General features: G+C 42.3%; 1 protein-coding gene across 2 annotated transcripts in view; it reads left to right on the top strand.

Moving 5' to 3' along the window:
- Positions 1-305: 305 nt before the first annotated feature.
- The window catches only part of LOC147197849 (contactin-associated protein-like 5), a 200970-nt gene continuing 188433 nt past the window's right edge, over positions 306-12842 (top strand). For both annotated transcript variants that reach the window (XM_086123341.1, XM_086123342.1), the window contains exon 1: positions 306-601. In XM_086123341.1, coding sequence (XP_085979467.1) covers positions 526-601 — 76 coding nt within the window. In that variant the 5' untranslated portion in view covers positions 306-525. The remainder of the gene's footprint in view (positions 602-12842) is intronic.

Raw genomic sequence — 12842 nt, forward strand, 5'->3', positions numbered from 1 at the left:
AAGCAATCAATCGTATCACATAGTTTTCTGTTCTGATACAGGAATGTGATATGCTCAATATGATTGTACAGCGTATGAGTGATCTTATATTTGTGGCGGGACTCTGCTATCTACAGTAGCCTTCTATATTAAAATTTGGGTCTACAATAAAAAAGTATGTGCTGCAGGCAGGCGTTGCCCCCTCATCCTGGTGGGTGGGTGCTTTCGATAGTGGGAGGAGGCAGGAGGAGGATAGAGGCGGGAGAGGAGAGCGATGCAGGGATGCTGCTGACTGAGTGAGTGAGTAAAGAGTGGATGTTGGCTGCCTCACATCGCCGTCGTTGTTGTGGAGGACGAGAAGGAGGGGGGTGCAGCCTGTCGTCGTCGTGGGAGCGGTTTGCTCTCCCACATCACATTCCTTCTCTCCGTGGACAAAGGAAGATGAAGAGCCTCTCTGCTCCTCCTCGCCAGTCGCTCGTCAACTCTCAGAGGATAAAATAACATTTCAAAATAGGGGAGCAAAGGCAACAAGACGAAGACGGAAAGATGACCAGGCTGGCGCACATGCTTGCCTTCTGCGTGACTTTCTGCGCCTTCCGCGGAGCGTCTGCTGCCAACAACTGTGAGTAATTGCTTGCCTTTAAGAAGCGAGGGAGGGAAGAGTTCACCTGTGAGTTGCAGCTCATTGCCAAGTCAAAAAAAAAGGGGGGGAGGCATTTGATGTGGGGATATAGTGTCATTGGGGTGACAGCGTCATCCGGCATGCAGACTGATGCTGCAGCAGCAGAAGATCAACTTTAGAAAGCTTCAATCGAAACACATGAATAAGTTATTTTAATCCTAGCTCGGAGAGCTGGTGATGATGATGATGATGATGATGGTGATGATGAGGAGGAGGAGGAGGAGGAGGAGGAAACAGGTGGAATTCAAAACAACAGCCAGTGCAATATATGCATGTTGCTGTGCAATACATGTGTTAAGGTGGCTTAGGGGAGTTTCAACGTGTGTGTGTATGTGTGGTCATTAAGGCTCTGTGTGTGAGAGTCAATGTGTGCAGGCTCATGTTGAGGAACTGCTGAGTGGCCACAAACGCTGCAGAAGGTTACTGTTATTGGTTGGCCTAATGATGCTCCCGCGGCAATGCCCCATTGTTTCCTGCTTTTATTTATCCCGCCTGCATGATGATGTCCTTTTTTTTCCCCCGAAACCAAGCTCAATTTCATTTGTTAGTCACTTTTTCTCATCCCAGCCATTTACACATAGATCCAGGTGAAGATAATGAATCCCACAGAGCTGGCTCCGAGAAATTGATGCCAAATGAGCTTTTTTTTTTTAATCAAGGATAACCTCGGTGTGAGCACTGGATCAATAAATACACAGCACAGTAAAGTACAGGCCCTAAAACACACTATAAAAATGAATCCGCTCTCCCTTACAATGCCTGCAAAAACCAATAAACCTTTATTCCGCCTGTCAAAAGGTTCTGTACATGGTGTGCGCGTGTAGCTGTCAGCTTTGCTCCAAAAAAAACAAAATTTGTTTAAAAATGTGGCATTTGGGTTGTACTCAACTCAACTGTATTTATAGAGCACTTTCATATCCCGGCAAATTTCTAAATTATTATTATTTTTTTTAATCCTTTCTCAATTCTCCCTCCATTATATTCTCTATCTGTCTATCAGTTTCAGGGTCAAACATGAACCCAAAACAAAATCTTTATTAACTGTACAGGTAACACGTTACGTGACATTTTAACACACAAGTGTAAATACAGTACAAGTCAATTGATGGTCATGGCTCTTCCAGTGTTAATAAAAAGTAAACAAGAAGAAGAAAAACAATAAAAATAAGAGTAAGGCAGATTAATGCAGAATTGGAGAATGAGACAGGCATCTTTGTAAATTCTTCCTTTTCACAAAAGTGGAAAAAAAAGATGTTAACCGCTGTTAGAGAGGTAAAAACAAAATAATAGTTATGTGCGTTGATATTTGACATACGTATCTATTCTGGAAATGTTATGCTGAAATGTGAACTGATTTGAGTGTGAGTCCTCCAATTGTGTATGCTAACTTTATCGTGTAAGTTGGTGGTGCATCTTTGGAGTGTAACTCAGTGGTGGAATATAAGAATATAAATTTGTGTTGGAACCCCGTAATTTTACTCATAGTGTGAGACTGCAGCATGACATTATCACTGCATCACAATACAACACCATAAAGCCACACCATCATATCACATTGTCATGCCACATTGTCAAATTTGGCAAATTTTAAGATCCAAAAATGCAGAACCACAACTTTAAAAAAAAAACTTAATAAATAATGGAATGTGACTGTGGAAGTATATTATACAGGTAAGGGTAGTTGTTTTTCATGATGCAGTCACTTATATTATTGTGTATCAGTGTGTGTCCAAATAAGGACGTGTCTATATATTAATGTTTCTTACCTATTATTATAGCATCAAAGTACAATATTGATATATTCTCCAATTTCTCACACAGGATGAACAAAGTATCTGTCTATCTTTCGATGTTCAAATAAAGTAATATTTATATAGAGTTAATCCTGAAGGGGTAAGACTAAAAAAATGTTACTTCTTCCTACTCCTTTTCAAATCTGTCAAATTCAACTTATTTGTGATTATTTTATTTTAGATTAATTTGGTCTGTCTATTTGTTCTTTTTATTCAGTCATTCTTACACGCTCCAAAAAAAGAATAAATTCATTCATACTGTAACGCCACATTGTAGCGCCTCATTGTAGCGCCTCATTGTAGCGTCTCATTGTAGCATCATCTTCTAGCTCCACCTTGTAGTGTCACCAGGTAGTGAAACTTTGTAGAGACATATTATAAACATTGGCAAGAAGGCAAAGAAAAGTCACACACCATCAGAGTTTACCCCGTGATGCTTGCTGGATTACTGTCATACATGTGGATGTTTTGCTTGTCTTCACTGTCCTATTTTTTTTTTTGCAAAATATCTTGGCTGAATAATTAAATATGATCTGGTAAGTGCTAGACTTTACATAAGCGGTGTTCACACAGCAAGATTTGGTCCGGTGCTACGCCGAGGCTGCCCCAGTAGAGTGTTCACACGTGCAAATTAGCTCCGGCGTAGCCCCGGAAAACAGCTTACACCGGACCAAATTTGATCCACTTCAGGGAGGTGGTTTAAAAATTTGCTCCAGAGCAAATGCTCGTTTGCGAAGCAGCACCGATGTAAATTTGCACGTGTGAACGCAACTGGGTTAAATTTGCTCCTTAGCAAATGCTTGTGAAGAGTTGATTACGTGCGGCGAGAATGCGTTGCTTTCGTGCTCTGTCGGACTTCCGTCATGTGTTTGTTTAATAACCACACAAGACTTGGCTGGTAACATCTTTCCTTTTGTAGGAGACTGGACTGTCTCTGAGTTGTTTGTGTAGTTTGTTCCTTTGTTGTGTGTTCACAGCCCCCCCCCATATAATTTATTTTGTGATTTCCTCTCTTGATTTTCTGTTTGGCGCATTACGTGTTTGCTTTTCTGAGTGTCATTGAAGTTATCGTTAATTTACGTTTTCGGGGCGGTCACTCTCGAGCAGAAGGCACGGAGACCGAGAAGGAGGAGGACGTGCCTGTACAGTAGTGCTTGAGTTGTGTATACGTTTTAAAAAGAACCAACACGACAGCTCATTTGTTTTCTGTCGTTTTGCTCCGCTGCAGAAACTGCCGTGTGAACGCAAGTGGGGCTGCACCGACGCTGTGCCGGTGCTGACACGCTCAGCGGCTTTGTACGTGTGAACGCTCCTCACAATTTGCTGCGGTGTAAAATATATTGCAACAAAATACATCGGTGCAGCGCCGGAGCAAATGTGTGCCGTGTGAACACTATACTCTACTGTACCATTTGGGAGCAAATTGCAAATGAAGTTACCTTCCACTGAAAAAAAAAAGTTCCTTTGGATTGATTAAATTCAAACATCGGTTGCACATAATTAAAGTGGGTTAAAGCAATTTTCCTCAAAATGAAAGAAATGATAAGTGGTATTTGAATACATTTTAAAAATTTCAACCAAAAATCAAGTACTTTTCTTTCAATGTCCATATTACTGAGAGTAAAACTCTTCGGCGAGATTTCAGGTGACAGATTTTTGACATAAGACACAAGAGCAACCACATAAAAAACACAGCATAGGCGTGTAAAGCTATGTGTATACACTTTCTATACTGCTGAGCCTTCTTAGTGTCACGGGTGCACCGGAGCCTATTTGAGCTAAATGGTAAATGGGCTTTCACTTTGATTGCACTTTTCTATCTTCATGTACGCAAAGCGCTTCAACACTGTCACCTTGTTTTAACTCCTGATGACGCAGCATCAGGAGCAACTGAGGGTTCAGTTCCTTGCTCAAGGAAGCTTTGACATCGTCACAAGGTTTGAGAATCAAACTCACAACCTTCTGGTTGGTAGACGACCACTCTAGCGCTGGGCTGTATTTGGGCGAGAGAGGCAAATAAACCCCAAGGATAGGCCCATCTCTCATCAAGCGGCTCCATCACACCCGCTAATTAACGAGGAAAAGGGGTGTCGAATGGACAGATATTGGAAAGAATTAAAGGTTTTCAGCAAACAAATATTTCCCGATGGTGCAAGTGTGTGGGTGTAAGTCGGAAGAGTGCAATCAGCACAGTTATATAAGCTTGTTCTTTCATCAAAGGCTGCATCTTTGACCATGAAAACTTAGCTTAGTAATGGTAACTTGAAAATGTACCTACCACCTTGTGCCAGGCTGTACCTTAAAATAGTATGAGACAAAAATAATTATGATATTCACTCCGACTAAAACTCGACTTTAATCCTTTCATGCACCCTGTAACCTGATAACATGGTAAGCTGTCCACTGTAGTAACTGCTGTCCCTGAAAGGGTTAACAGGATGGGCCCTATTTTTTCCACCCAGTGCAAGCCTTGTGCAAAACGCAGTATAATTGTGTGAATAGGTCAAGTTTTGTTTCTTTAGGTATTTTCACAGTTAGAAATGGGCATTTGCGCCATTGTGTGCGTGAACAACTTGTTTCCCGGCCAGTGGAAGTAGCGTCATTCTCTTTAAATTAGCGCAGGAGAGGGACATTGCCTACATGGCAGACACAGAAAGTGTGACATGGAGTCCATGCAAGAGATTGGCAGATACAAAGTACATTTATGACGACCTGCAAGAAAATCTCCACTTGATGCAAAGTTGGCCAGAATGATCACTGTGAATCACATCGCTATGAAGTGTGCACTTGGAGACTTCCACCCAATCGTTTCTTTCCGTGTGTGACCCCTCCATCAAGACCGGACAAAAACAATCTGCACATCTTCCGCAAGTGTTGACTGTGAAATACAAAAGAAGAAGCCAGTGAATCTGGAAGAAATTTATAACAACATGCATGGTGATCATTTATAAGAAAAACAAAGTACATACGGTGTCCCACAGCTCTGTTGACCATGTGAACAGTTTGTCTCCAGAGCATTTATGAGCAACAGTGCCAGTGGAAGTGGAGGTGCTTGTACTCTGCCCATTGGCTTTCTCGATTCCCCATGCTCCGAATCTTTCTGAAACAGTGGCCCAACTCAAAAAGAGTGCCTTGGTTTCTCGGTGCCACAGATAAACTCTGCCATATGATAGATTTCTCCGTAAAAAACACAGGTATGCAGTGTAAATATCTCATATTAATTGTTCATGTGCAAATATTAAAGAGTTACGTGCTGAGCATGTTGGAACTCAGTTGCTAACTAAAACAGCAGCATCACTCAGGTTACATAAACAGTCTCTATTACAATGGAGACTAACGACTACTGTATATATTGTAACACACGATGTAGACCGAAAGATGATGCTGACTTGAACACCCATTATTATTGTTACGTACACTATTATTTCTGCCGAGCCAGGCCCATTTCTTGACATTTTTTCTGCATTTTTTTAAACTCACTTTCACATGAGCTATTGTTACAATATACTATTTTAACCAACTTGCAACTTTATAATGAAATCGACCTGTTGGAAACAAACAAACAAATAATCGGTTTCATGTCCAGGTACGTTTGCAATATAAAATATGATCTTTTTGAGTCACATCATCATGGTCAGTTTTATGTGGACATCCATCTTTATATTCCAAGGAGGCTACGTGAGTTACTAGTTTGACCCAGTCTGCCTTCACCAGATGAGTCTGGAATGATCTGATGATTTGCACTTGTTTGTTTCCTTAAAACAATCCCTTGTTTCCTACAACTGTAGTCATTAGTGTCATTAGTTTCCATACCTGGAAGCTTCCTGTTGGAGGGAACAATGGCCTACCAGACAACACATTGCATGGCCACATGTTGCATCGAAATTCTGCACAGATATGATGGATGGATTGCCAATTTTCCTGAGGTCACTTTCTCTGAGGTGAATCACACTTCCACACCATTTCTGACAAGCTCTGCGTTTGTGAAAAATACGAACACAACGCCTACGATGTAATCTAATTTGAAATTGTAATCTTGTCTTTGGCAGTTTATTGCATGCTACCCAGTGAAGAGATTCTCAAACTGTGGTGCCCTCCAGGGGTTGTACGAGAATATAGAGTAATGGTAGCGTGACATCATAATTACATATGATTTTTTTTGTGCCTTTTTTTCACATTTCAGATGCTTACAAAGGTAGGAAGTTGCATTGTGAAAAAAAGAAGTTAATAATAATAATGCATCATTTTTATATGATGCTTACTTAAAAATATGACTTTACAATGACACAACATCACTTTGTGTTACAATGTTAAATCAAGAAGCGACATTACAAAGGTATGTTACAAAGTTAGCTTACAAAGTCATTTTACAAAGCTATCAAGTGATTTTACAAAACGACTCCGCAGAGTTATGAAATTATGAGCTAATGACATTAAAACATAATGCATTAATCCAGTATGCCATTTTTCTTCAGTGCAGACGGGGAACGGGTTTTACAATGGGAAGTCTGTAATTGTCCAAACTAACTTTGAGAATACAGTGGAGCCCCTCTGTTTGTGAGGAATCAGGACTGGGCAAGCCCGCGAGTACCCGAAATCCGTGTTTAATTGACTCCTGAATTGCATTAGAAAAAATAAAACCTTTTTTAAACACCCCAAAGATTTACAGGAAACACGGACAGACCTCCAATATATCTATATTTTCCACAGAAGGCCCCACACTCCCTAAAAAAATGTAAGATTATTGAAAAAATATATATTGAAAGAAATTGCCGGACTGCAAGTATGCACAGGTCCATTGTAAAGTAGCTAACCATCCATTCCTTTTCTTCTGATTATCTGGGGGCAGAATCTTAAGCATGGAATCGCAGACTTCTCTCATTCAAATCCCTTCATCCAGATTTTCCGGAAGGATCCACATGCCGGGTACACAAGGATTTTGCACATCTGGCACAAGCACAGATGTGCACACAGGACTGCTCGAGGGACATGGTTTAAGAACATCTCCAAGTCCACGAATCACGTAAGACCGGTTGGGTAAACACTATGCACCACGTTTCCATGGACAAGAGCCATCCTGCTCCTGTTGAATCTGAGGTTCTACTTTCCGATGGGCCCTTCATGCCAAAATTTCGGAACAGACCTGACCAGGGATGTTGAGAAGTGTGATTCCCCTGTAGCATTAACATACAGAAACTTTTGATCCATTTTCCATGAAAAACAGGGAAAATCACCCCTAGTCTGCCAATCCAGAGACACTACTCTTAATGTTTATGCAATAATATGCAATTTCTGCTTGGCTCTCGACGAAGGCGGACACTTTTTTGCTCTGCTCCTTTCCTCCCCTCACCCTTCCCTGCTCGCCACTCAGTCTATGTGCTGTCCTTGTCTGACTATCCTAGCCTCCTGCCGTATTTTCATCCTAAAAACAAACCATGGAATTCGTTGGCTGGTCTCTCGATGCCATCGACAAAATTTTCTCGACAAGAAGAGCAGGCAGTGGGGAGCCTACTTGCCCCTCGGGGACATTTGCTGCTGGGTACACCCTAGATCCCTGGAGGAAGTGGAGAATGGTGTGCCTGTCAATACTGTCCGTTGAGGATGTGGAAGACATCTACATTATTGGCCTTCTGATCACAGGTATGCTGCTGTTTGCTGTGAGCAGTTTCCTGATCTATCGCAAAATTCAACCGACGGGAGCGGCTTTATTGGAAGTGAAGAAGCTGGCGGTCTTTATGGATATCAGAAGAGGACAGTTCGAGCGTGTTTTTGTTCCCCTCTCCCTCCCTAGTGGTTTCCTTTCTGAACTAAGATCTCGGGGCGCTGTGCACACAGCGAGTACCGACAGGCCCTCTGCACTGTATCCCATGTTCGTCACTGTTTTCCATGTTTCTTGTGCAGAGCATGCCTGTTAAGTCCTAATTGCCCCACGGGGATAAATAAAGTTTTCTGAATCTGAATCTTAATGATTCAGAGTCTGCCTTGGTTAACACAGAGATGTGTTAACCAAGGCAGTCCTATAACATCCAGAGCCTTTATCTTTGACGCTTGGTGGCATCCAGGGCGCCCCGGTGGTAGACTGGTTAGCATGTCGGCCTCATAGTGCAGAGGTGCTGGGTTCAAACCCGGCTCTGGCCTTCTTGTGTGGAGCTTGCATGTTCTCCTCGTGCCTGCGTGGGTTTTATCCAGGTACTCCGGTGTCCTCCCACATTCAAAAACATGGCAGATTCATGGACCACTCTAAATTGTCCCTAGGTGTGAGTGTGAGCGCCGATGGTTGTTCATCTCTGTGTGCCCTGCGATTGGCTAGCAACCAGTTCAGTGTACCCCACTTACTACTGCCCGAGGACAGCTGGGATTGGCTCCAGCACCCCCGGCGACCCTTGTGAGGATAAGCGGATCAGAAAATGGATGGCTGGATGGATCTCAACCACACCTGGGGCCCTGCAACAGCGGCGCTACTTTTATCACCCTGACAACCGGAACCCCACTGATTGGAGAGTGCACCTCAGAGTCCCCAGACTCTCTTTCTCTTCTCCCAACCAACGTATTCTCTTGATCGACTTACAATGTCTCAAGTCAAGGTCAATGTTGATGGTGCACTGCTCCTAAAAAGCTGCACGGTGGACCAGAATGTCCTTGAAACTAAAGTCATGATCCATTGCCTCACTAATCTCCAGGCATGCCCAGGTGTTTGCCTCAGTGACCACCAAAGCTGGTATCCAACAGCTGCTTCCAGGGTCTTACAAGCCAAATGACTCCTTCTACAGCTTGACAAAATCCCTCACCACCAGTGTGTATCAACGGGTTCAGCCTCCAACCATCTTATGTCAACAGCTTTATTAGGCTGCCTCATCAATGGCGTCACATAAGGACATACTGCTGCTGTGGTTTACGGCCCAATTTTCAACGCGTCAAAATGACGGATGGCCTTAAATTTTCCCCGTCCACTCTTAAAAAAATCTGTCAATGATGGAAAATTGTCAGTTAATGTAACCTCTTCAGAAACAGAAATACAAAAGATGTAAATGTTTATACAGTCTTGTTTAACTTAGATTTCATTACAAAAGACAGGCTTTGTTGTCAGAAATCACCCCTCCTTCTCCGAGTCCTCACAAATTAAATATGAAATCTCGGGTTTGCTTCGGGCTCGGGCCTGCAAATCAAGTTAAGTGATCGGGCTCGGGCCGGTTCGGGCTCGATTGTTTAGGACCGATCTTAGCTCTAGTACTGTGTTAGACACTCCCAGCAGACACACTATGTCATTGCTCATGTGGCCATTAAGTTCCACCCAGCACCAAAGAATCTTCAGTGGAAGTGCTGTCCAGCACTGCCTCCAAAGACTCCAAAGAGGATGGGCAGCCTACACCGAGACACTGTTTGGTGCATAGGCACAAATAAGAGTCAGGAACCATCCAACGTCACATCACCAACACTTGATCTGGGTTGTCAGATCTCAACAGCCATTAAACAGATTAGCATCCCTCAAACATATAGTTGCCATTTTTAATCTTTTTTTTTTTTTGATGGGGGGGGGGCCACATTGCGGAACTCAAACCTGTGTTCCCCAAGCTCCAAAGCCAAATCCTTTCAGATAAACCCCAAATGTATTAACCCAAAGGCAAGTTCAGCGGTTCCACTAGGCTTTTCATGCATTACTTTTGCTCTCCAGAAGAAGCCTCAAAGTTTTGTGGTAACACTGAGTGAAATGTGGAATAGTCCATAATTCCCTACAACTTCGCTAAAGCTTCACTTCCGGCTGAAGAAAAACTTCCCGAAAACAAGATGCTGCCCGCACGATGCTTCACTGTTCTTTTGGTGATTAGCAGGGTTGCATTTGCGCCAAACATACCTTTCGGAATTATGGCTGGAAAGTTAAACCTCTGCGACTGGCTGGCAACCAGTTGTCTTCTGCCCGAAGACAGCTGGGATAGGCTCCAGCATGCCCTCGTGAGGATAAGAGGATTAGAAAATGAATGGATGGATGGGTGGAAGTTCAACCTTGGTTTCATTGGAGATCAAGTGAGGTATTTCAAACTCTGTAAGTTTTTCTTTGTATTTCCTCGATTCCCCTGAGCCCAAACATCAAAAGAAGATGGGAGATTGTTGCCAGTACTTGCCAGAAATTGATGCAGCTCCTTTAAATGTTGTTGGCCTCTTGGCAGTCTTCCTGACAAGGTTTCATCAATTTTTGGAGAGATATCCATTTCTTGGTTATGTCACTTGTCGATGTATTGTCCTCTCTGTGTCCATTGGTATATTTAATGTCTTTGATATTTTTTACTCTTCTTCTGACTGATACCTTTCAAAAAATAACCCTCTGATGCTGTCAAAGCTCTCTGCAGATCATGGTGTGTGCTGTAAGATGTGACCTCAAAATTGCCAGGAAAAGCTTACCAGAACAATTTTTTTGGGTTGATTTCGGGGCACTTTTAATCGTGGTAGGTGTGTTCTAAATTCCATTTAACGTGGTTTTGAATGTGACTGGCTGATTCTGAGCACAGCAACATCAGCAGTCATAAGAGGCACACTTGTCCCTCCGAATCATCATAGTTGTGCATTTTGAATTCATCTCACGAAAAGACATCAGCTTTCTTTTTTAGTTGTGCAGGTTTAAGGTGACATTAATGGTGAAAAAAACGTTTTGAAAGCATTTATCTTGGTCTCCTTTTTACATCACAAAACCCTGGCATTTGAACAGAGGTGTATCACTTTTTTTTTCTCACTATACTGTACATGGATCCGTACATAAATTGGTCAATGTAACTTGGCGGCCAGGTACTAAATTGCTAATTCCACTTGTGCCATCCATTGGTGTACGCTTCACAGTTAAGACTTGCATTTTTAGACTCAAGGCTCCAAGCTTTTCACCACAGAAATGTAAACCACGCTAAGCTTTGGACCTGGAGTGTAGGGATGTGGTGAGCAGGTGTATGAGACAGGACTCCCCCGCAAAAAAAGACTGATTTCTGCAAGGCCAAAAAGTGTTCCATCGATCCTTAACCCTGTGGAATTTGGACGAAAACTCACAGAACTATAATTACTCTACCTGGGAACTGGTTCAAATTGTGAGGGGAAAAAAATGGACTTTTATGCCTTCTTTAATTCATCTGATGGACTGTTTATGCTCTGTAATGTCCGTATGTATGTCTCTGTAAAGAGAAACTCCACTGACTATGATTATTTTCCCTAAAAGGAAAAATAAGGAAGCTTTTTATTCATGGAGAAAAACAATTTAAAATTATGTTTAGGGGCTAAATGCAAACATGCAAATCAAAAACAAGGTTGTTTTGGCCTTTTTTGTGACCTTTCTTGTCACTGGCTAATCCTCAAGATCCATCTACGAATACTCCCAATGTGCCATCACGTTATGTGATATGACATGAGTGATATGTTGTACTATCCCTGATGTGTGGACAGGAACATGACTCTTGCCAAGGAGAGCGAATTTGGCATGGAACTGACCGCCACTTGCTCATTTATGACAGCCGGCTGCTTCTCAAATGTGAATCGTGATGGCGTCTGACATGACACCGCTGTGATGAATTGCCACAATGCTCCAAAGAGCTGCCCTCAGAGTTGCCGAGTGCAAAACAACACAGGGAGGAACAGTGAGGGGTGGGAGGTGCGTTGCAGGGTTGAATATGTGTCAAGTCCTCTTTATGCCATTTTTTCTCATTTTGGGGGTGGGGGGAGGTGGTGGTGGCGGAGGGCTTTACAAAAATGCAGTGAAAATCGAGAAGCAGTGCATTCATCTGTGTCCGACAGAACAGCAGATCATTAACAGCCTTTGGACTGACCTTTGCTGTAATTGACGAGGGGCCAGATAGTTATTAGACAATGTAGTCAATCAATAATTTCTCCCGTTACTGCCCACTGAAGTGGACGTTGATTTCGGTTCGTGGGGCGGAATATCGCCAAGACATGATGTTTTAAGTTAACACTTTGAGCAAACACTATAGTCTTGGCTTGCAATACTAACAGCGTTGGATTGTTTTAAAGAGATTGGCAAAAAAAAAAAAATCAATAGTCCAAATATTGTTCCAACAATATTTGGACTATTGACCTTTTTTTTTGGAGAATGGAATGAAGGGCTGAGATTGATAGATTGTCACTGTATGTTAAAAAAAAAACAAAAACAAGTCATGTTTACTGCTCAACAAATACGAGTACTGGTCCACCACACAATGACAGGTTCTATCACAGTTGCCCGAAATCTCGTGTCAAACTTCCAAGCTCCAAATAAAGTCGGTCAACTTTTTTTTTTTTCATTAATCATCAAAACACTGGATTATGTGAAGAAAGCGAACAGAATAACATTAGACCGACCTGTTGTTCTTCGATGTTGTTTCTGTTTATTGCACGGTGTTCCAAATTATCATTCATAT

Source organism: Hippocampus guttulatus, chromosome 11 (assembly GCF_054856545.1).
Source record: "Hippocampus guttulatus isolate MCC_2025c chromosome 11, RoL_Hgut_1.0, whole genome shotgun sequence".
Taxonomy (NCBI): Eukaryota; Metazoa; Chordata; class Actinopteri; order Syngnathiformes; family Syngnathidae; genus Hippocampus; species Hippocampus guttulatus.